This window comes from Talpa occidentalis, unplaced genomic scaffold, assembly GCF_014898055.3.
Source record: "Talpa occidentalis isolate TD23 unplaced genomic scaffold, MPIMG_talOcc4v2.1, whole genome shotgun sequence".
Classification (NCBI taxonomy): Eukaryota; Metazoa; Chordata; class Mammalia; order Eulipotyphla; family Talpidae; genus Talpa; species Talpa occidentalis.
Window position 1 is genome coordinate 126,673,536 of NW_026555331.1, and position 24,978 is coordinate 126,698,513.

General features: G+C 40.5%; 2 protein-coding genes and 1 long non-coding RNA gene across 3 annotated transcripts in view; all 3 read left to right on the forward strand.

Annotated features, from left to right (window-relative positions):
• The window catches only part of IFRD1 (interferon related developmental regulator 1), a 25,411-nt gene extending 23,600 nt beyond the window's left edge, over positions 1-1,811 (forward strand). The window contains exon 13 of the mRNA XM_037511773.2: positions 1,755-1,811. Coding sequence (XP_037367670.1) covers positions 1,755-1,766 — 12 coding nt within the window. The 3' untranslated portion in view covers positions 1,767-1,811. The remainder of the gene's footprint in view (positions 1-1,754) is intronic.
• LSMEM1 (leucine rich single-pass membrane protein 1) lies at positions 1,800-14,173 on the forward strand. The gene is made up of 4 exons (XM_037511795.2): positions 1,800-1,831; positions 7,558-7,686; positions 9,540-9,662; positions 13,473-14,173. The coding sequence occupies exons 2-4, from the start codon at positions 7,563-7,565 to the stop codon at positions 13,601-13,603; spliced, it is 378 nt and encodes a 125-aa protein (XP_037367692.1). The 5' UTR covers positions 1,800-1,831; positions 7,558-7,562; the 3' UTR covers positions 13,604-14,173.
• A 3,200-nt stretch (positions 14,174-17,373) lies between these two features.
• The window catches only part of LOC119245829 (uncharacterized), a 139,107-nt gene continuing 131,502 nt past the window's right edge, over positions 17,374-24,978 (forward strand). Inside the window, exon 1 of the long non-coding RNA XR_008550825.1 lies at positions 17,374-17,559. This is a non-coding gene — a long non-coding RNA (uncharacterized LOC119245829). The remainder of the gene's footprint in view (positions 17,560-24,978) is intronic.

Here is a 24,978-nt window from a genome sequence, read left to right on the forward strand (position 1 = left end):
TTTCTGTATTCTTGCAGTGTTTTGTACTGGGGTTAATAACTTACTGCTTGATTGTTAAATATACATCACTAGTTCTCAAATAGTCCCAAATAAATTTGTAAAACTTTAAATTTATTTCCCATATGATCAAAGTCTAGCAGAATATTTGGTTCTAGATTGACTTCTCTCACCCAACATATATCTGTGTACTGAGTCTTCATCTTGGGGTTTGTTTTCCCCTCTCTTGAGTTGGATCCCACATGTGTTGGGCTGGGAGATCCCATGTCTTCATTATTAGCTTCTTGTTAAAGCGAAACACTTAGTAGCTCTGGGAATGAGTTCATGAGAGGTCCAATTATTTTATATATTTGAAGTGTAGCTTGACTTGGTATGTAAAATTCTAGTAAATAAACTTGAAATTTGGAAGTGTAAGTTTGAGATACACAGCTTTTATTTCTTAATTGTTTTTCTTTGCTCTTGACATTTCTATTTCCAGTGTGCTGAAATTGTGTGATACTGTGGTTAGATAGGGTCTGGCAATCTGGAAAATATTTTTAAATATATGTCTCACCATTTCCATACTTTGTTTTGGAGCTCCATGAGATATTTAGACCAGCAAATGGAGTCTCTGACTTGATTTCTTATTCATTTCTTTTTCTTTCTGAGAAATTTCTGTAGTACAGTTTTCCACTCTTAGTATTGTATTTTGTTGTTGGCTAACATTAAATTACCTACTGTGGGGCCCCCCTGGTTGCGCAAGGGGTTAAGACGCAACCTATGAAGTGGCTGTTTGCAGCCACTGCAGCACAAATTCTATCCCGGCCAGCCAGGGAGCAACCCACATGGCGCAGCAGACCTCTCCTGTCTCGCCCGCTGCTCCCCTCAGCAGTGTATTTCAGTCTGTTCTGTTGCCTACTCTGTCTCAGGTGAGACATACACGCCCCCCTATCCCTGGCCTGTACCCCAGCTCTTGTATGTATAAATAAATCTTAAAAAAAAAAAACCTACCTACTGTATTTAGCTCTGTTTCACTGAGCTAAAGTCCTGATCTTGCCTGAATTCTGCAGTGTCAGTTGCTTCACTCCTCAGTGATAATCACATGGAGATCTGCAAAAGCAGGCTCCAACCAGTATCTCCTTACCAATATATCTCCTTATATTTATTGAAATCTTGATCAGTTTTTCCTCTTATTAACATTTTTGTCATTTTCTTATTTTGCCTTTTTCCTTGGGTTTTTGAAAAAGAGTAGATTAAGTTAATCTGCATATTAAATGTGTTGCCTTTTCATAAAATTGAGAGGTAAGTGCTAGACAAGGACTACTGGGAACGCAATTTAAGAATCCTTGCATTTCCTTGAATGTAAAGTAGTGTGTAATTTACCAATTCATTGCTTGATTCTGGTTAACCTTTCTGATTGGAAAGAATTTAAATGGTACCTGTCTAATAAATTCTTTATTTTGAGGCTCAGTCATTAATTTTGAAGCAGTCAGCATGAGTGACTCAAGTGTTTGAAGATATTTACTGAATTCCCTGGGAGTTGAATCTAGATATGTGAGTTAAATTATTTGTGAGAAAAAACAAGAATACTTGAAAATGTCCCCAGATTAGGCAATTCATTTGAGAATACAGGTATCACCCACTTTTATACCATTTTTGCTTTTATGGAAGACCTACATTAGTACTTGTTTTTGCTAAGCAAAAAAAAAAAAAAAAAAGGATTTTTGCTTTTATGATAAAAATGAAAAGCAAAATAGCATTTCACTTTTATTTTGCAGCAACCATGCTAGAGGCGTGTGCACCCTGAGCAGTGAGAGTCACCTTCTGTCTCCTTCCCCAGGAACTACTTTCACAGGCAAAGTATTTTATCATTCCTGCTTTTATTACATGTGTTTTTTTCAGTTTTGTGGATCACTTGGTATTATTTGATGGATTCTCTTGGGGATCTAGGGATGCTAAAAATGTTCATATACATTGATGGCAGGCATTTCTTTGCTTTATGCCATTTCAATATATGAATGTTTCATAGGAATGCTCTACTTTTGGATAGTGGGAAAAACCTGCACCCATTTTCCTGTGACTTGATATGATTTTTCAGGTACATAACAGAGAAAATATTCAGTGATTTTCCAGAAATTTAACTGATCACAATCCATAGAGAAATTTCATCTCCCTCACAGTAAAATACGGTTGAATTCTGATGTTGGTGTGAAGTTTGGGTTCAAATCTCAGCTATGTCACAACCCATATATCCCTGCACAATGAAATTTCTTAGTCTGTTTTCCTCATCCCTGAGGGGGATTAATACTTCACAGGATTATAAAGTTATAGAACAGAAAAAAGGACAATAAATACGCAAAATACAAGGCTAATCTATTTCATCAAAGGATAGGTAGTTTAAGACAGTCAAGAAGTTGGAAGATTAATCTTTTAAGGACTGAGCCTGGCAATTAAAAGTAACAAACATTTTCTTTTTGTTAGAGAAATTTGGTATATTATGTGCTTCTGAGAAAACAGCGGCTAGTTATATTGTCTTCCTACATGAGTTGGTCTCTATGTTTTGTTTTTTTTTTTTTAAAGATTTATTTATGCATATAAGAGCTGGGGGATAGGCCAGAGGCATGGGGGTGGGGGGTGGTGAGAGGATTCACCAGAGACAGAGTGGGGCACAGAACAAGCAGATTGACTGAAATACACTGCTGAGGGGAGCAATGTGCAAGTCAGGAGAGGTCTGCTGTCCATGTGGCTTGCTCCCTCGCTGGCAGGCTGGGGAATTGACCTCATGCTGCAGTGGCTGCGGACAGCTTCACAGGTTGTGTCTTAACCCCTTGCCCCATCAGGGAGGCCCGAGTTGGCCTATATGTACAGAGGAAGCTTAAAATGTCCTTTTCCTCAAAAGTAGAGTGGGATCTATAATGAATACAGATGTAAAGGAAATTCCGTGAAGCAAACATTTTCTAATTGATATGCATTGTTTCAAGGATGAATAATGTCTACCTAGTTACGGCAGTGGAAAGCAGAATGATTATACAGGATGGCAGTTCACTGTATCCCCTAACCCTCAGTATCCTGAGAGATTTAGTCCCTTCTGTTATATCCCTGGATCCTTGATCCAGGGCTTGTGGGATTGCAGGTCTCCTCTTCACTGTAGCATCTTTTATGGACACCAGAGGGCAGGAGCTCCTTGATATGTATAAGAGGGAACCACAAAAGAGAAAGGCTGACATTCCTGAGGAAAGAAGGATGAATGAAAGCCCACAGAATAAAGTCTTTGGCGTGGAAAGATGAGATGTTGATGAGACAAAGTATGTATATCTTTTGTAATGGGCTACAGTCATGCAATATGTTTTTCTGGGGATTTCCCCCACAATTTGTTATTTTTTTTTTTAGTAGCTACTGGTACTTTTTTTGGTAGGTAGGAGTCCTACAATCACCATCACCCTAGTTTAATGATTTATTCTGTCCATGATTATTGCAGTCCTCTGGCTGGTCTGGAAACCTGTGCAAGTTAGTTGTCAGAGTGGCAACTCCTACTGCTACAGAATAGTTATATATGGGAGCATTGCAGGCATAGGGCTAGAAATGTGTCAGCTTACACAGTCATGTCAGCCAAATAAGGGCATTGACTTCCATCCAATAGGAACCTCATCAGTTAACATTTGAATCGAGGCAAGGTGTTTTTTTTTTTTTTTTTTTTCTTGTTAAAGTATAGTTTCAAAATATACTTACTAAATATCTTAGCCATTATGGAAAAAGTCAGTATTTGGAATCTTACATGGCTTGGGCAAATTAACACTAAATATAGACCAACAGTTTCACGCTGGGGTTTCTGAGCTTTGTAGGAGCAGCCGTGTGCTGAAGGGAGACAAAGAAAGAACTACAGAATTTGTAGAAGGTTTTATTGTAGTTGTTTCTGAAAATTGGGTTTTTTTTTTCTTCCTGATAACCTAGCAGTCAAAGCTCACATTGTAAGTAATTTGCATGCTATTGCTCTCCTGAATTACGATTTTTAAGATAGGGACTTTTTTTGTTGCATGTGCACTGTGCTTTTAAATTTTGATAGAAATGATTTAAACTGGATTTAAAAATTAACTCCTGAATGTGAAAAGGCACTGACTCTGAAATGAAATTAAAGAACAAATTGCTATGACTCACTCAATAAGCTTCCTGTTAGCTTTACATTAAGCCCTATTATAATGATGCTTATTTTGTAGTTAGCAGTAGTATGGTAAGAATTCTTTCTATAGTTTCATACCAGGCTTCTATGGGTAAAATAAAGAGCAAAGCATTTTTTCATGGACAACCATTTTTCAGAATATTTATTTATAGGTAGCTAAATAATTCTTAAGTGATAAAAAGAATCAGCTGCTAGCATTGATCTAAACCAGAGGAAAATGGAATTACTTACATTTCAGCTCAAGGTATTAGGTTCTCTTAAAAGGATGTGGCTTTAGTCAATCTTAATGAGCAAATTTGCACCAGAGTTGGAAAGACGGGTTGAGTTAGTGTGATAGAGAATTTAGTAACACTCTGGCCTCTCTAGCCTTGCTGGCTCTACCCAGATGCCCTCATAAGGAAACACCAAAGATAGCAACAACTGGGTGTCAAACAGCTGTGGGTCCTGGTTTTAGGGCCATGTGATCTAGTATCCATTTTCTCACAGCGTCATTTGCAGGCTCTTGAACCACACCCAGCCCAGTTTTCTCTATTCTTTATTTTCCATTTGCATGCTTTACTTCCTTTTAAAATACACTGAAATAGCATCATTCACACCTCACTTTATCCTAAAAGAAGAAATTGTCTTTCAGAGCACTTCATGGCTCACTATAAGCGTTGTCTTAGTGCTTTGGGATGCTGCTTTGAGTCACCTTTTGAGTCAGTAGCAAGGCCAGTAATTTGGAGATTTTATTAGCTGCGTTGCTCTTAAGTCAGTTTTGTGGCTATGATTTTCTAGCTTGTCCTCTATTTTGTAAATGTTGATTAAGCCTTAGTATGAGATTTAAGCAACAGTAATTACATTCCTAAAGAGGAAGCTAAGGCTCAAAGATATTAAGTCAGAGATCCAAAAATGAACCATGTATCAGTCATCACGCCCTAAATAGAAGTCGTGTTTGGAAGGATGTACATGACACAATCTTTATTCCTCATCAAACATAGTATTTGGAATAATAAACTATAGAGATGACAGAGTATTTCTAGAGGGATAATTTAGAAATCTATAACCATCTAACAAGCAAAAATTTTGGGCCTTTTTGTTATCTGCACAAAGAGAAGATTTGGTTGACCTCAGAGGCCCCCTTTTCTCTCTACCAGTGGCTACTTATTCGTCATTCCCTTAGGAATGCTCCATGAAGTATAGTTGGAATTCAGAAATACCATTGTCTAAAGTGCTTCAGTAGTTTAGTGCTTTAGTATCCTATCTAAAATTCCCTGGGATTATGTGTTCTTAAATAAAATTTCAGGATAACTGAAAGAGCATTTTTGGCTTTTAACTTTGAAAAAAATTAAGTGACTTTTGCACTTAACTGTTTTTCTTAGCGAGGATTCTAGAAGCACTTTTTTTTAAAAATAAGGAGTTTTTAGATCACTAGGAAATTTCTGAAATTTAATGTTTTAGAGTACAGTTTGAGCTGCTTAGTAAAGGGCTGGTACCTTTTTCTCAGATTTTCTACAGTGTATAAATCATTTCCCACCCCCCGACCCCCCCACCCCGGATTTGATTCCTCCCAATTCTATTATATTTATTTTCATTCTGTATCTAAGTGTTAAAGGAAAAAGGAAAGGAAAGTAGGAAGTAAATAGTGTTCCCTTCTTTAGATGGGCATGATGCTTTGACTCCAGACAGATAACACAAGATTTTACCCTCAGTTTTATTTTGGTTGGTATACTTATTATTAACTGCCTCAATTTTTTTTTTTTGAAAACAGATTTAAATCCTAAAGAAAATATCTTAAATCTTCCAACTTAGCATAAGTCTCTGACTTCTAAATCTGGCACCCCTACGGGGTTTTCAGTCTATGGGCAAGTCAAAAGCGTCAGCAAATGAATGCAACATGTATTATAGATGTTTGGATAGAAGAATGTACCAAATCCAGAAAGGTACAAAGGAGAGATAGGCTGATTGAGCTGCGTCTAGAAAGAGGATTAGGAAGAAGTGGAGAAGGAAGTAGCATGAGGGAACTCTGAAGCCAGGCTCCTGCTCTGCTATTAGCAAAATATATGACCATAGACATTTTCCTTCTGAGATTCAGTGTCCTCATTCATGGACAGAATAGGGACTAGTCTAGAGCATGTCTGATATCCTTTCTAGATCAAAAAATCTATATCACTATTAGACTTATTTTATGAAAATAGATAACATCGAAAGAGAAGACTTTTATAGTAATCAGAATTTGTCTTTTAAGAGTCTTTTTAAACATAATTAAAAGGTCACACGTTTTCTATTGCACTGGAGCAATATCTTAAAATAGACCTTTAGCCCATTCAGACCTTTTAGTGTTGCTCAAAGTAGTGCTGTCATTAGAGAACATTACCTTAAATATAAGGCTCAACTTTAAAATTATTTATTTTGTATGTGACCCGTATCTAAGGAAACTTGGGCAGAAGACTACAGAGATCCTGGAGTCCAGTCTGAAACTGGCTGTAGGTTTCCTCTTTGTAGCATCTAAACTTGCTATGATTTTTATCTTGCGGGTTCACAGTCAGCATCTTAAGAAAGGGGCTCATATACCATATTGAATAAGATATAAAAATTACAGTTTTGGGGCCTCCCTTGTGGTGCAAAGGGTTAAGACGAAACCTATGAAGCTTCCACAGCCTCTGCAGCATTAGTTCAATCCCCCCCAGCAGGCCAGGGAGCAACCCACATGGTGCAGCAGACCTCTCCTGACTTGCCCACTGCTCGCCTCAGCAGTGTACTTCGGTCAATCTGCCTGTTCTGTTCCCCACTTTGTCTCCGGTGAATCCTCTCACCCCCGCCCCAACCTCTGACCTGTTCCTCAGCTCTTGTATGTATAAATAAATAAATCTTTAAAAAAAATTACAGTTTTGTATTACAGCTTCATGCAATTAGAATGGTTTATAGTAATATTCCCTTCTCAGAATTGTTATGACCACAGTCTGACTAGCTTAATTTTATCTTTTCATGTGTATATAGATAAACTTGCAGAAAGAATTTGAGGCATCTTGCCAGAATAGAACAAAGTAATGAGAGAGGAAAAATTCAAAAGCAATTACAAAATAAAAAGCAGGGCCAGGGAAAACAGGGCAGAATTGAGGGATCTAAGGCTGGGGGAAGAGTGTATGCAGATAAGTGGGGTATAAAGCACTGTGCAGTTCTTATACTTGGGCCACATGTTTGACTCTGAGCTTCCTGGCAAGCAAAGCAAAAAGGATAAGTACAAAGTTGCCCCTAGAAGAAAATATTTTCTTCCTGACAAAGTTTTTCTAGACATTTTCAGTTGAAAATATATTTATGTATGCTTCTTTGTATGTCTGACCAGCTGCTTGCATGCTGTGATGCTTATAAAGTTTAACTTCCCAGTGAAGTCTCCTGTGTCTAATGTCAGTGCTTTCTTCTAGGCACAATGAATCTTTCCCAGGACACTGGCTCTGGTGGCATTCATGAAGAGAGGAAACTTTATGTTGTGGATTCCATAAATGATTTACACAAGCTAAACCTCTGTCCTGCTGGACCGCAGCATCATTTCCGTATGTGTCCTCTCAGGCTTGGGGCCCTCCCCAGCTTCCAGGCCATCTGAAAATAGCAAATGCTGATCTGGGGGTGTGGGTATGGTGGGCACTAGGAATAACTCAGTCCTGGAAATACTATTCATTATCAGGCAAGTTCTGCTTTTGTTCGAAAAATACTTGATGGGCTTATGGACTTTTTTGGTTCATAAGCAAGATTTGAACTCTTGTTTTCAAGAGTTCTAACAAGGCTCTCCCTAGAAAAGATCGGAGGTCGCAGAGCTCATCTCCCAGAGACTTGCTTCTCCCTTTTGACAGCTCTTGTGTAGCAGCCAATCACCAAAGGAGTCTGCTTTCCTAGAGGAGTCTTACTTCCTAGTGGGTTGCTAAGGAGATGTTCTACACATTCCAGTTTTAAAAAACTATTAAAATGTTGTGTAGCAAAACTTTATTTTCAATTAAAAAATGACAAATTGCCCCAATTAAAGGATTATAAAAAGGAGGGGAAAAGAAAATAAAATCTGCTAAGTACTAAATTTGTATCTTGTCCCCTAATTATAAATTAGTTCTATAGATCAGCCTGAACACTGACATTCTCATGCAAATGTTCATCGCTCATTGCCATTGTTCATATGCACGCTAAACTCATTTGTCCTAATCTTATTCTTCCTGTTTTTTCATATTTCAACAAATATATTCATTTTTTTAAAAATTGACATAGTATTGGTTTACAGCACTGTATATGAGTCAGATATAAGGGACCACATCCATTTTTTTTATTATTATCCTTCTAAAGCCTTTCTGAATTTTTGGGTTTTTTCTTCACTTTAATGTGTTCAGATTTTCACCCATTGTTTTTACATTTCAGTCTCAAGAAAAGTAGGTATTTTGGTGCTGGATTATATCATTGCTCTATTCAGGAAGTAAGAGCTGTTGAGAGGGGGTAACATAAGATATACTTACAAGGCACGGGACATAAGCCTCTCAGCTGTCCACTATCAAGTGGCGTGGTGTGTGGAACTGGGGAAAACTGGAGGTAATGAGAAAAGTAATTCAACTATTTCTATTACCCCAAAGTCCTGCATTTCTTATTCAACTTAACTTGGGTGTTATTAGGCCAATAGAATTCACAAAATAATGACCAAATGCAGACAGTTTATAGTTTGGGTGAAACAAGTCGTTTTATAAACTTGTCTGCATTCTCAGTTCAACAGCAAATCATTTCTAAGAACGGGATTGGAGAAAGTTACTTCACTGGTGTTGACCAGAAAGTCCATATTGACTAGTTAAGACTGTATTTCTGGGACGTGTTGAAACTGAAGCGGAGTCGAAACTGAGGTTAGGTATCAAGTCTTGGTGGGCTTAGCACAAGCAGCTCCATTTTGTCCAGTCATTTTCTTTTTAACAATACAAAAATAATTCATGGCCATTTTGTTTGTCTACATGGATGTAGGCATAACTGACTAATTCCGATAGCAAAAGGAGTTTCCTGGGAGATACCTCAGAGCTTTCAGCCTGCTGTACAGAGTTGGTGTCCCACTGTCAGTGGTGTTTACTCCTGGGTGACCCTGGGAAAAGGCAATAGAGCTTCTATCACTGAACACTTAATTTCTTTATTCGCCATGTCCTGCTGCTTCAGTATTAATACCCATCCTCAGAAAACTTTCCAATCAGGGGGAAGGAGATAGCTTAACCCTGCGTGTTCTTCAAATACCAGTATAAGGAAGGTAAGCAATTCCTGGTCCAAAGACATTCAAAGATGGCAGTCACTTTCAATGGTGGTGAGAGGGAAGATAGCAGTGGAGGCTCTTCATTTCCGCTGACCAGTTGTGTGCTGAGGATTGGTGTTATTGTTCCTTTCACATTACCTCTAGCGGAGAAGATCCCAGGCTTTGGCACTAACTCAAGAAATGGAAGTCGCAGTCTGTTTCTTATGGGGCTGATAATTGTGCTGATAGTCAGCCTGGCCCTGGTTACCTTCGTGATAGTTCTAGTAGGTAAGTACCACCTCTTTGTTTTTCATTCCTTGTATGCACTTTCTTATTACTTTGTTCCTTTGTAACCAGGTATGTTTTCTGGCATAAAATACTTATGCTGAAGAACAAGGAGAGGCAGCACCTAGCCAAGCCCTGTTCCTCTGGGATAGGGTCACTGGGCACAGTCCCACGACATAAGGCCCGACTGCTGAGGTTCACAAACACTGACATTAACCATTTCTCTAATGCTTTTCCATTTGGAGGCCCAGTCAGTAGCTTCTTCTAATTAATTCTAGGTTACCTTAACCCAATACTCAGTTTTCTCTGGTTTACAACAGGTTTCTAACAAACAGCCACAATCAGGTTTGAGCTCCTTTCCAGGTTTTCTCACTTTCCGGGAATCACAAGTGCTGTGGGCGGTGCAAGGCGCTTGGCTTTGTTGGGGAGGTGACCAGTCTGGCTCCTTTCCTGTCTGGCACTGCCCAAGCTGGCGTCTTGCTTCTCATATAAGCTGTCCTGCTTGCTCTTGGCCTGGACTAGGTATGTCGTGCCCTTGAGCAGTGATCCAGGCTTCCTCTTCTTTTCAGTCAAGAAACCCTTGAGGTCTCAGGGCCTCCCTCCTATCTGTCTTGGATGGGGGAGAGCCCTTCCAGTCAAGACTGCCCCCTTCTGTCGAGCCCAACAATTTTCTTTTTTTCTTTCTTTCTTTTTTTTAAAGATTTATTTATTTGTGCATACAAGAACTGGGGTACAGGCCAGAGGTACAGTGGGGTTGGGTGAGAGAGTGGGGAACAGAACAGGCAGAGCTACTGAAATACACTGCTGAGGGAGAGGTCTGCTGCGACATGGGGGTAGCTCCCTGGCTGCCGGGGATCAAACTCGTGCTGCAGAGACTGTGGATATTTTCACTGTTCTGTGCTTAACCCTTGTGCCACTAGGTCTGAGCCCGACAATTTTCTATTTCAGCTAACCCCTGCCTATCATCATCTGAAATTATTTCAATTTCCTCGATCTCCCCTACCTGCCAATCCTTTCTGACCTGCCTTAAGAGTAGAAAGAACCCAAGAGCAGGCAGTCATTTTTGAACCCTTTTGCTTAGATCCAATACTCAGATTTCTCTACTCTTTCATGCTTTGCAGCACTTGTAGCCATCAAATATCCTCAATGGGAAATGGAGCCCATTAAATGCTCTAATTTGAGTCATTTGGGACCAGAGGAGGTAGAGGAGGTGATGATGGGAGGAAAGGATGAGAAAAAGGCTTGACTTTATAGCTCTCACCTTTTTACTCCTGCAAATTCCTTCCTCTTTCTGTCTTGAAGTTCTTTAATCTGAGTGTTGGGCTGGTGGGAAGGAATGATGTTTAATTCCTTCTCTCTCACCCAACTGACTCATTTGCACTTAAAAGTCACAGAGGGAACTAGGCTTATAATAATGTCTCTTGTATCTGTCAACTGAAGGAGGGTCGACCCTGAACCTGCAGGGCCAGAAAGAGCACACGCATTACTATTCTGAAATGTTATACCGACATAAATTGATGCTCCAAATATCACTCTGCCACACCCATCTGGGGCAGTGATTGAGTTAAACTATTAGGAAATATTAGGTATGATTACAGATGTAGGAGCAACCCAAAAGAACTTCTCTTTTATGTGGGATGATAATAAAATTAAGGGTAATGAAAAATTGTCAAATGCCATACATTGAGTCCTTGCTCTGTTCCAGGCACTGTGCTGAGCACTTGATGTCTGTTAGCTCACGACCTCATAATCAATCTGTAGTGAAGGATCTATTATTATGGTTTTACTGATATTGAAACTGAGGGTTAGCGATTTAGTAACGTACCCAAAGACACAGCTAATTGTACAGAATCAAGAATCAAAGACACACTTGGCTGACTTCAAATACCCTGTACTTTATCACTATTGTACTCCTCTTGTATAAAATAGGATTTATTTTATATTTGCTTCTAGTGGTTTATATAAAAAAGCAAAATTGTATTAAGATACAGAAAGAGAATATGAATACAGAAGAATATATTTTTACTGAATAATTACTCTGTGTCAGACACACTAAATTAATTATCTTAAATCTTTACCCCAAAGGTAGTATTTCTCTTTTACTGATGAAAGACGAAGGCTCAGAGAGTTTACCTCTTCGTGTTTATCCAGCCAATGGAAGCAGACTGGGATTCAAACCCTGGGCTGTCTGCCTCCAGAACTCCCTGCACCCCACTGCCTGTGTTGAAGTAGTAATAAAGACTGCCTGTGGTTTTCAGACAAAGCCTATCCAACTTAAGACCAGACTTGGCATAGGCATCTGTAAATGAACGTGACTTATGCTCATTTTTAACAAGGAAATCTTTTTGTTCTCAGTGGGATTCAGTACAAATTTGTATCATTTTAACTGAAGTGCAAGGTCTGTATTCTTTATAACTCTGGCATCTTTACACAAGAGGAACAAGACTGTTTCAAACTGATTACACTCTTACTAACCGTTGGACCTTTTGTTTTTGTCACAATCTCTGTCCTAAATAGGAATAATGGGCAGCAAACTAGATTACTGTGGAGGACTGTCTGCCCTTGTAGCCATTTTGAGTGGACAGGCACTATATTCCAGAGAATACTAGATGCCAGGGATGTTATTAAGTGTTGCCTTAAGGAAAAAGAAACCAACATGTTCTATGGTCAGATGAGAGTGAGAATTGCTGGGTCATGTTCAAGGTTTTTATTTCTTACAGATTTCCAAGAGGCAGATTAATAATTAACTTTTCTCTAGCTTTTCTGCACATGGAGCCCTTTTTCTTTTTTGGAATTTAATTTAGAACCGGTGTGTTGTGGAACATACTTAGGCTACTTCCTTCTGTTCTTGAGCTTTCCCGATAGGGGAAAGGATGTCCCATGTTGCGGATTTACTTCGGTTTCAAGCTTTTCCCTGAAAGCAAGTGGTATCTCTGTCTTACGTTGTCACAGAGCTGAGTTAACACCCTTCCCTCATGTCTTGGGCCATAATTCCCTAACACAATTTTTCAGACATAGGAAAGGAGCAGCTTCCAAGGAACAGTTTGTCCCCAGGCTGGAAGGTGAAGCTCTAAACTATGGTTTACCTCCTCTGTCAGTGTACGGGCCAAGCACAGTGGCATGTTTCCAACATCATTCTTTCCTGAAAGATCCCTTGGAAAAAACTTACCTGAAATGGAAATGATATGCAGAAATATGAAGTACAGATTTTGTGCTGCATTTCTTGGAAATTTTGGCTCTGATAAACAGACCTGACAATGTCCCATTCCCGAGGGTACTCTTTTGCCAGGGGTTCTGTTTATTGTGAAAATGCTGCCTTTCTGTTCTCAGAGTGGTCTGATGGGGGTTGTTATACACTCATTATGGGCTGATAATTCACAACCAGTAAGAGCTATGTCAGAATAGGCTGCGGCTCAAAAAAAAAAAATCTCATTTCACAAATAAAGAGCAAAAACCCTTTTCTGAAAATGGGTCTGAAAATGAGGCACCCTCACATTCACTTCTCTGGGGATAATCAGGCACACTGGTGATTTCCTTTGTTGCTCACAGCCAAGGCTTTCTCGGCCAGAATTAAAGTGTGGAACAGCCAAAGGTGGTCTAGGCTGGCACCAAGAAGTTGTAAGAATGTTTCACTTGATAGGTGACTTCAGTCTTAGGCAGTTTCTCGCCTCAGCTTTTGGACCATGTGGGATTTTGTAGCAGGGAATTGGCCAAGATTGCCATTTAGGGCTCAGCTGAGCACAAGCACGGGGCTCATGGGCCCCGAGGAAACACGGAAAATCAACCTAACATAGTCTGTTTTCTATTTGGAAGTTCAAACTGGAAACCGGATGGAAGATGTGTCGAGAAGACTAACAGCTGAGAGAAAGGATATAGATGATCTTAAGAAACTTAACAGCCTGATCGTAAAGCGACTCAACCAACTGGAGTCTGAACAAAACTGAAGAAATGATCTTCTCAGAGCGACTGCTGTCACCTGAGCTTCCCACTCTCCTGGGCGTCTACAGACTTAAGAACTGAATCAGTGTGTTTTTACAGGCAACAAGTTGCTGGAGAATGGAACCTGTCCAGGGGGCCAATTTTCTGCTACCGTAATGGGAGCAAGTGTAAGGCAAGGGGCTCAGGGGACAGCAACCAGAAAGGGGTCCATTTCCTGGTAAGGGCCTTCAGCATAATGGGGTTCAGGGAACTGACATGGAGGAGAACCCACAGTCAGCAAGAGAATTCAGCTCTGTACCTGCAGTTCCACTTATAGGGGGAGATTTGTCGCCAGCATAAAATCATTTTGCCAATGGGGTAGAGGGAGCCTAATGCATCTTTACAGACTTCTGGGAAAGCCTAAGGAATGTGTTCAATTATTTGTGTTCCGGGGAACCAGGTAATAATTCTTTTCAATAAAAGAGGATCGACTCAGGTGACTGAACTTGGATTCTTATTTCTTCCAGGGACAGGATATGGGCAGACCTCAGAGGTAGTTGCCTGCTTGGATTTGCTAATTATGTGTGTAGGGTGGGGTGGGTGAGGCTCAAAATTTGTTCCACTAATATTTGTTGAGCTCATTCTTGTGTAAACCATTGCACTCTAGAGGAGCTTACATTCAAGGGGGGAATAAAGATGTATAGTTGTACATACTTATGGAAGCTTTGTTTATTTCTCGTGAAAAGAAAAAATCCTCAGTAGCCCACTGACTAATTTTGAAGAATTCTGATAGTTTTGTGTATCTACTAAAATACTGTAGGATTTTATATATTTGGAATCTGCCCTCTTTTAGCAGATATGGTATGATATAAATGAGCTTAAAAAGGGCACGATTCTTAGAAAATCTTTTATTTAATATATTTGCAAGAATATTGAATAATATATTGGGACTCTCATTTTATGTCAAAATGTGATCAGCAACATGTGGGATTACCTGATAATTAAATACACATAAACACGAACGCATGCATGTGCACACATATTTAATGATTCAATAATTAATGAAATAAATACATTTTACTTATCCATATTTTCATGCAAAAATGTACTGCATAATCATTTTCTTGAAATTGATATGCAGAATATTAAAAAAATCTGAAATTTGTGTTCGCTGGAAAATGACTTATTGATTTGATGTGACAAAATAATTATCAGGATTTGTTGTACCATCATTTCAGAAACTACAAAGGAGCTGATACAAGCCTTTTTTAAAACACCATTTCTTTCCTTGAATCTGTTCTTGTTAGGCTTATTCCCCCCACCCCACCCTTTCTACCTACAGAATGCATATATTTCCTGCTTAGTAATCTTGCCTTTTTTCCAAGAAACATGTGATTTTTACAACATGAAGTCATGCTGAAAAATCATTTCAGCCATCTTGGAGTCATCGTTTTGGATCTCCGCTGTCCTGCCTGAACGGCAGAGGCAGCTGGGTGTCCTCTCTGCTGCTGGCATTTGAATTCATGGGTTTACAACTTCCATTGACCCTGTTTTAAAAATATTGACTGGCTACATGTTGTCTTTGTTTTTTTCCACAGGGTATTTAAATTTGCTATAAAGACTGTTGTTGGAACAACTGAAATAATCTGAATTAGGTCTATAGACTAGATAATAGTGTTATGAATGTTAACTTTCTGATTTTAATAACTATCATAGTTACATGAGAAAATATACATGGAAGCACTAAAGGATAAAGAAATATTGTGTCTTCAGTTTCAAAATGGCTTCAGGAAAAGAAAATGTGTTTCTTCAGGAATAGAAAATCAAGCTACTATGCTAAATGGTAACATTTGGAGAGATTTTTATAGCATTTTATACTTTTAAAAACAGCCTTATTGAGATGTCATTGACATAAATTTGTATATAAGTAAGCTATATAACTATAAACTAAATGCTAAACTGAAACATTTTTTAAAAAGGATATATTTACACATTTCCTGATAAAGATATTTACATATCAAATGAGCACCATAATTAAGCTAATTAATATATCCATCAATTCTTTATATCAGTAGTTACCATTTGTATGTGTGTGTGGTGGGGTTGGGGTGAGAAGACTGAAAATCTATCCCCATGGCAAATTTCAGTTCTACAATACTATCATTAACTGTTGTTTTCCATGCTGGACATTAGATCTCCAAAACTACACATTTTGCTTAACTGAAACTTTGTACCTTCTACATGTACTCTCAGGGCAAATATGGTAGGTGAGACATGGACTTGGGAACACAACTTCCTCGTATGAATCCTGTTGTCCTCACTTACTGTAATTTTGGGGATATTTACCTCTTTTTATTCCTTATCAGTAAAATAGGATAATTACAAAAACTATTTTTTAGTATTGTTAGGAGGCTTAAAAGATGAAAAAGGACTTAAAAGCTGTCTGAAACAAAGTATTCAATAAATGCTAGTTATTAATATACTTACTAATGTTAAAAGTAGTAAGGGTGGGAGAAGAAAAACAACCCATTACATTTAAACCTCTACTGGTGGGAACCTAGGGCCTATTTATTTATTTATTTATTGCTGCATTTCTAGAACCATAGATAGCATCCTGGTTTCATCTGACCAGGGATAATGGGGTGAGCGACTTTTAGCAAAAGAACTTCTGCTATGTAACATGAGGTGATCTATGTAAGTGAAAAGATTTGTTGTTTTCCATAAATTCTAATCTACCTGAGATGGAGCTGGAAATCTCTCTTGGACTAACGTGGGGCAAAAGAGAACAAAATAGAAGGGACTGCCAAACTGAGACGTTTCCTCATAAGGAAGAGAAAATGGTCTTTGTGTATGTTCACAAGAGGCTCAGGAGAGAGAGGGAGATACTATCTTTATTTTCATTTATTTATTTTTTTGTGGGACCCTCGCCGGTGGCGGCCGGGAACCGAACCGGTGCTGCAGAGGCTGCGGGCAGCCTCGCACCCCTGCGTTCAACCGCTGCGCCACCAGGGGAGGCCCAGGGAGATACTATTTTCTGGCGATGGGCTTGCTTGCCTGCCCTCTGACATTACCAGCCATAACGGAATGATTTTGTGTGTTTTCTGACCCGAAGCCGGAGGCCGTGCACTTTTTGTTCCACCACGGAAGGGGCTTCCTACAGCTCCTCAAATTGTTCTGCCTTGGCAACCACCTACAGGTGCGCTGCACCTCGCGCTGCCCACTCCGCTCAGGGCCACGTGGAAGCTGCTGGGCTGCGTGGAGCAGCCTGAGACTGCGTCTCGGCTTCTCAGGGTGACTAGCTTCAGTTTTGGGGACTGGGGGTGCTCGTGTCTCTGGAAGAGACCAGGGCCCATCTGGCCAAGTGTGGGGCGAGTGAAAAAACAGTTTTCTCAGAGTATCTCAGGCAGTTTTTCGCCGTGACCGTCCCGCACAGACGGCCTAGCAGATCCCGCGCGGCCTGGGCGTTCGCAGGTGCGGCGAGCAGTAAACAGGGGCCCTTGCCGCGCAGCTCGCATGCGCGAAACACACCTGGCAACGGCCCTCATTTCGCCCCGTGCTGGCTTTATCTCTAAATCACTCTAAGCTTATAGGGCTTTTCAGAGGGGGTCACTGCTCCAGCCGGGGCCCAGGGGGGCCGTGTGGGGAGCCGGGGGGTGTTGTCGCGGGCCCCCGTTGCTGCTGCTGCTGCGGGATGAGGAGTCGGGAGAGCCCAACAGGGCCTGAGGACCCTGCCACCGCCGGGGGGGCCGGGCCTACGCCGCCTGAGCCATTGGGGAGTTGGGGTGTGCCCCCTCCAGGCCAGCCGGATGGACAATGCTGGTGCTACCAGGGTGTCTCCTGTGGCTGTGACAAAACGTGCTCCTGGCCCTGCACAGGGGCTTCCAGACCTGTTTTCTCGTCTGCTGCTATCAAGAACCCGGCAAGCTTGTGGCTGAGGCTTCACACCAAGAGGCCAGGGACCACCCATCCCCAAGGCTCTTGGGTAAGAATCCAACAAATTAGGCGTTAAAATAACGTAAGCAGTTGCTATTTTACTTTATTTTGTTATCTTATTTGCTACTAGGAGCCTGTGGAGGAGGGAAGAATTTTGTCTGCATGTCAGTTGGACTAACAAGTGTCTTTTTTTTTTTTTTTAAGATTTATTTTATGCATATATGTAGAGTCAGGACTGGACACGGTGCAGGTTTTCTGATCCCATGCAGACCGGGTAAAGGAGGAGTCAGAGTCCTCAGTAGTTTTGCAGGTTTTTTATTGGGGTTCACCAGGCATATGGCAGGCAGGGGTGCTGGCTGGGAGGCTGGCCGGCCTCCCAGCCCCCAGCAAGTCTTCACTCTATCTGGGCTCTCTAGCGTTCTCTGCTTCTGCTTCACTTCTACTGCTGCTGCTGGCGTCCCCCCATGATGCCGCCCTTAAAAAGCACAGTCTTAGCTCAGCTGAATCCCATCTACCTATGCCCACACCCTATTTCAGGTGCCCGCCATCAGGCATGCATTCAGGACAAGGATCCATCATCTATCCTGATGGCGGAAGGGCAGAAAAGCCTGATATTTTCTTTACCCTACAATACAAAAGCTGGGGCACAGGCCAGAGATGGGGGGCGGGGTGAGAGGACCCACCAGAGACACAGTGGGGAACAGAACAGGCAGATTGACTGAAATACACTGCTGAGGGGAGCAGCCGGCGAGGCAGGAGAGGTCTGCCACACCATGTGGGCTGCTCCCTGGCTGGCAGGCTGGGGAATTGAACTAGTGCTGCAGAGCCTGCGGAAGCTTCATAGGTTGCGTCTTAACCCCTTGTGCCACCAGGGAGGCCCTGGATTAACAAGTGTCTTTGAAAAGATTACGGAAGCCATTGTGTTATGACCTGTTTTTATTGCTTACAAAGTTAATTTTAATGGAAACAAAAATCTCTGAGTCACAGTGTGTGAAATAATTTTATTTCAGTTTAAAATAATGACCCTATTTATATTCAGTAGAGGATGAGCAAAAGAAATAGATCATCAGGTGAAAAAAAACAAACAAAAAACAGCTGGTAATCTGGCCCCTCTGTGAATGAGTTTAACCCAAAGAAACTGTGAAAAGAACAAACAGCTTTAGAACAGTGAGCCATTTTTCCACAGAGTCGGGAAATGTAATTTTTTTTTTTTAAAGTACAAAGGTGAAAATATTCTTACCAGAACCCGTGTGGCCACTTAATCTTACTTGGTGAAGATTAAAGCTTCTTGGTATTTTTTTTATTTGACAGGGAAAAGATTATTGAAATATTATTCTACTTTTTATGAAGATAAAAAGCTTTAAAAATTGATGAAAAGGCAATTCAAAACAAACTTAATTCCATGTAATAAGTGGGAATTGAGGGTATATGCTGTGCCCCGCGTGGGGGAGGTGGGGCTGACACCTTCAGAGCCAGGAGGAGGCTGAGACACGGTCCTGGCTCCAAACGTGTCATGCATATTAGATGGCATCAGAACGGATAATAACCTGTAACCTTACAGGACACAGCCGTTCTCCGGTGTGCCCTTTCCAGGATCACCTGGGAGGCTCAAAACAAACAAAAATAATCTGCCAGGTTCTTAGACCCTGTTCAGGGACTCTGACTTAGGGATGGGACTGGGAGCTCCTGTTTTCACAGGCTGCTGTGATGAGTCTGATGATGAGTGTGGTAAGTTAGCTAGATGGAGAATGGATTTGGAGTAATCTGGCTTTGGATTCTGGTTCTGTGCTTGAGTAACATGGTGGCCCTGAGCTTGTTTTGAACCTCCCTGACTTTTTCAGGATTTCCTTTGTAACATGGCAAACTGTTGCTGCTGGTGAGAACAGCGAAGTTGATAGAAAGTTCTTCAGGCTGTTTTGCTTATAGGTCACAAATAATAAATATTAAAGGGAGACCACCTGATCATTTGTGAATATTACATTAATCCATAGGGAATAGTAATAAGCTTTTGTCAAAGGTCCCATAAGTATCTTCAGAAGAACATGTCTCTGTTTCATCCCTTCCTGTTCTTTCTCTCCATCTCCCCCACCCTACTCCAACTCCATGTCCACCTTTTCAACTGCAAATGGCTTAGGATCCTATTTAAGGGTCAATGAAGGCTATTCTGATAGTAGAAGGTGTGAGAATATGGGAATCCCAAAGGGCAAGAAAACTGAGCAGAAGCTCAGTTTTGTTTCACTCCCTGCCCCAGAAGAACTGGGAGGAATTAGTTTTTAATAGAAGATGGAGGGCCTACTGGGAAAATGAGACATGCAGACCTGGCCAGGCTGACAGACTGTCTAGCTGCTTCATGAACATTGAAAAGTTTGAGTCTTTGATCTTGATCTCAAGACACAGGTGACTCAGATCTTAGTTTTTTTTCTTTGAAAATGTAATGCTGCTGGGGCCCTGTCTGCATGTTAGAATTGTTAGGGGGAAAAGGATGTCCTAAAGCTAATTTCATATAGACTTTGTGGACTCCACCCCCACTCCAGACCAAAGCCAGCAGGACATTGGGAAAGACAAATCCCATCACCACCAAAGGGAAGGTTGCTGGGACCTGAGGGTGGGGTTAAGCAGCCAGGTTTGGTATAAAACCAGACACGTGGGCTTTGGGTGCGTGTGTGTGTGTGTGTGTGGGGGGGGGGTTCCCTTTTTGGCTTTCCGCCAGCTCTCTGCCAGCTCTCGGAGTGCCAATGGGTTTCCAGGTCAGCAGATGGGGTAGGATGCATTAAAGACTTTATTTTCCTATTTTCTCCCTGAGTTGTACATTTCCTCATTTCCCCTTCCCTTGTAAATAAACCTTTTATTAACCTTTTGTGTGTGCCTGTAGTGGAGTATAAATAAGTCCCTTTTAAGCGCACGGGTGAGGACCCACAGCCAGGTAACCTTTTTATATCGGGGCTGCTCTGTAACAGGATCATCCCTGCTCTTGCTCCACCCTTGCCTGTTATAACAAAATTCACCTAGTTTTGATTTTGAATGGGAACCTCTTGTCTTGAACATTTTCATCTTAAGACATAAGACCTTTGACAAAATATTGACATTTCCCAGGGATGGGTCAGATGTCCCTCCTTTTTAATATAAGTGACTCAAAAGCTTATGTGACATAAAAACAAGTCTATTCTTCAGAGGTGGCTGGATTAAAAAAAAAACAAAACTGCCAAAATATTCCATCAGCTGAAACCAATAACAGTCATGGGCTATGAAGCAAAGCAAATGGTTAATTCACTCCTGAGCTTCTGAGTTGCAAAACAAACAGTTGAAATGAGCAGTGACCCTGTACTTGCATGATGTAGTGAAGCTCTTGAATCCGTGAGGTTAAAATCTGTCTTAAATTTAGTTGAGTTTTCTGTTTTTGCAAGGGTCTATGTGAACAAAGCTTGTGTTGCTCCTGAACTTCCCTCACCACCCAAGAGAAATGAGTGAACCTGTAGGAAGTAACATAAGTGGTCAGAAATTCAGGGAAGCTCTTTTGTTTCATTTCTTCTTTCTTTTCTGAAGGGAAAAAGAGATCTTGCAAATAAATACCTAGGAATTTTTCTATAGACATTGGTTTTACAGGCCAGAAATAGGATGTGAAGGTGATTGAGGGCAGAGAAAGCAGCTATGGTGTGAAACACACCCTACCTGTAAGTCCTTTGAAGTCTTAGCAGATGGAGGAAGATACTTCAAGTTTCCTGGGTGGATGAAGAGTGAATTGGCTGTGAGAAAGGAAGTCATGATCCTCCCTTTTCTTTGTTTCTTAGCTCCCTCTGATTTTCATGTCCTTTTTTAAATTTTTAAGCATAAATTATTATTCTTGCATAAATCCTTAAAGAAGGATTGTAACAAGTTTAGTCCATCAGGAAGACTCTTTTTGAATGTGTTATAATGGTGCCACAGAGCATTTACTGTCAAACAAAAGGAGCAGGCCAAGCAACTGAAAAAAGTTAAAAATTTAATTATGGCTTCTCAAATGCTGAAAATGCCTAATGTTCTATGCCCCAAAATGATTTTAAATATCACCATAGCCTAAGTTAGAATCCTTCTCTCCATTTGCTCTCCTGACCCCAACAACCTAGGAAACATGGATGAATTAGGCTCATCTTCTGAATTATTATAAATTCACTTAAGTGCTCAAAAACAGTTTCTTATAGACTCAGAAAAAAATGATAGAAACAACAGTAGGTAACCTTTGAGATAGAATCTAGATCTTGTAAAAACCTTCATTCGGTATAGATGATAGAAAACCAAGGTTTTTCCATATTTCTCACAGACCTCACAAAGAAGTCTTTGATCCTCCCTCTACCCCTCTCTACCTCGCTGACCCCTCCCCCCCAACTGATGTAATCCACTTCTCTGAGCTTAGAACTACATTTGAACCGTGCAGACTTTGCCTTGTAATTGTGTACTTGTGTTGCGCCCTTCATATGACTTTCTCCTCTGGGCATCCTCAGGGTGTAGTACACTGCTCAATAATGTGAATTTGTGTAATTGAATTAAGCCATGAAGTGTTTCCAGGCTGCCTGCCTGGCCTCCAATATGCAATTAGAACAAAGTGGTGCTCACGAATAGGAGAGGAGGGACACCTGGTGGCAGCTGGTTATTTCAGGGGAAGGAGGTCAATTTGAAAGGAAGGAAAAAGGCAAAGAGCATAGAGAGAGAAAGTGAATTGTTGCATCAGACATGGAACAATTGGGGGCTACATCTGGGGAACGTGACCACCAGGTTAGAAGGCCACCCAGATGGTGGTGAAGACTGAACTTGGCAGTTGAATCTGGTGCTGCTGCTCACAAACTGTATCAATTTAGCTTTGTTATTTATCTTTTCTGAGCTATGGTCATTTCACCTGTAAAATGGGGATAACACCTACCTTTACAGATAGCTGTTACCTGCGAGGACTGAACAAAATGATGCCTAGCATTTGGTTAATGAGACTGGCTATTTTGTTATTGAAATAAGGTTGAGAATAAATGTGAAGCCACAGACTGGTTTTCCACAGGTTCTAGTGAGGTAGTTCTTTAGAATTTGGGGTAATTTCCTGTAAGGAGCCTCTCTGATCTTTTAGGAAGTACAAGATAATCTGCACAAGATAATCTCATTGTTAGGTTTCTGTTGGGAAGTATTTCCTATGCAGCAATAAGAATTTATGAAGCTCCTTAAATGTCTTTTCACTTTGGAGATATGCTTCCCCCAGGGAGCTCACCCTTAAGTGGGGGAGACAATATTACTACACAATGACAAAACAAGAAATAAGACATCCTTTCCTCAAATTCTGCTGCGATCTGACATTGGCCCTACCTATTTATTGAAATTTCCTTGCTACCTGGTCATATAACTGATGACCTCTCTGCTAGATTCAATGGCCATTTTCTTTATGGGACTTTTTGTTGCATTGCATTGTTGATCATTCCCTTCATAAAATGCTTCAATTCCTTGACCTCTGGGCCATCACTCTCCTAGTTTTCTTTCCATACTTCCAGTATTTCTGCTCTATTTCTTTCTAGGCCCCTCTTGTTCTGCCTGCCTCTTCAATATTGCTCTTCTCTAGGGTTTTGTCAGCTCACTCACTGCTTATAATGTAGAATAGACACAACATGCAATGGACCATAATGAATAAGATAGACATGGTTTCTGCCTTCATGTGGTTACAGTCTTGTAGAAAGCTGAGCCAGGAGCTCTGCTAAGTACTTACGTTACAAACATATCTCTTTTCAAACACACCATGAGGTTGACGACTGATCATCATCCTGGTTTTTAAAGAGGAGAGAGGTAAGGTAGAGAGAGGTTAAGTGGCAAAACAAGAATAAGGCATGCTTCTTATTAACATGCTATTTCAGGGTTCAATCAGTTTATAGTTTTAAATATTTAATTTAAATGATTTCTACATCTATTTCTTCAATCCAGACCTTTCTGCAGTGCTTCAGATATAGAACTTACTGCCTGTTGAATATGTAAATTTAGATAACTCAATATATCTAATATGAAAAGAATTGCTTTTTCCAGCTAAACTTACTCCTTTTATCATCTGGTTCATTATGGGGCATCACCATCTGCCCAGTTACCTAAGCTAGAACATGGCAGTCACCTTGGACTTCTTCTTTTCCCTTACCTAGTATATCTAATAAGTCATCAAGTATTTTTGATTTTACCTTCTAAAGCATTTGTCAAATCTATCCTTTCCTCCATACCTTTATCTTCTGTGCCTACTAAAGTAATAGAAATTATTTTAAATGAAGCACATAGAAAAAAAAGAGAACCGATGGGCCTCCCTGGTGGCACAAGGGGTTAAGCACCGCACTATGAAGCAATCTACAGCCTCTGCAGCACAAGTTCGATCCCTGCCAGCCAGGGAGCAACCCACATGGCAGGGCAGACCTCTCCTGTCTTGCCCACTGCTCCCCTCAGCAGTGTATTTCAGTCAGTCTGCCTGTTCTGTTCCTGCTCTGTCTCTGGTGGGTCCTCTCACCTCCCCACACCTCTGGCCTGTGTATGCATAAATAAATTAATCTTTTTTAAAAAAGAGAGAACAGATAACAGTGAACATAACACAAATGAGTTGCAGGACAGTTCCAAACAATCTAAATATGTGTATGACTAGGATACTCAAAGGAGGAGAGAAAACATGTTTGAAAGACTAAATGCTCAAAATTTTCCAAATTTGATGGAAACAAAAATCTGCAAATCAAGAAATTCAGACTCACATACCAAAGCACAAAGTACATTATAATCAAACTGCTCAAAACCAGTAATAAAGAGAAAATCTTAGAAATAGCCAAAGTGGAAAAAAAAAAAAGGTGTGTTAGATACAGAGAAAAAAGGAGAAAGGTGTTAGTAGATTTCTCCTTCTTTGTATGTGAGAAGATCATGAAAAATCTTTAAAGAACCAAAGTGAAAACAGCAGCGGCAACAATGGCTGTATTCTTTACTTAGCAAAAGTAACCTTTAAAAATAAGAGAAAGTCATTTTCAGACATGCAAACACTAAAGGAATTAAGGAAGCTTCTTACCAGAAGGAAGTGAGAAGACCTGGGGACTAGGCAGACTGATGGAAAGTAGGCATTTCCTCAGTTTGTTTCCTCTTTGATTTTCTGGTTTTGCTTCACATTTCTTTATCTGTGCAGCAGTCTCTGCTTTCCTGTGAAATAATTTCTTGACAGTTGATGAGTCTGTATATCCTTATTTCTAAAACAATCTGTCTCTTTTTGAACCCCATTCCAAATTTCTAGAAGAATCTGAGGTTTAACTTAAACCAGGTAACTATTTTGGATCCATTCATGTATGGCTGAATTGGAACATGAGGCCATATTTTGTGAGCATGGCTATTGCTGTGTAGTCTTCAGAGAAAGGGTTTTGTTATGGGTTGGTGACTGATGAGCCCTTCAACTGTACTATACCCCATTCTCTTCAGTGAGCTCATCCTGGTAACATCTCAATCTGGATGAATT

Excerpts from the sequence above, each read along its gene's own strand:
- LSMEM1 (XM_037511795.2), top strand. The coding sequence starts at position 7,563 with ATGAATCTTTCCCAGGACACTGGCTCTGGTGGCATTCATGAAGAGAGG. Across the intron at positions 7,687-9,539 it reads TGGACCGCAGCATCATTTCC|CGGAGAAGATCCCAGGCTTT; the intron begins GTATGTGTCCTC and ends CATTACCTCTAG. Across the intron at positions 9,663-13,472 it reads CTTCGTGATAGTTCTAGTAG|TTCAAACTGGAAACCGGATG; the intron begins GTAAGTACCACC and ends TCTATTTGGAAG.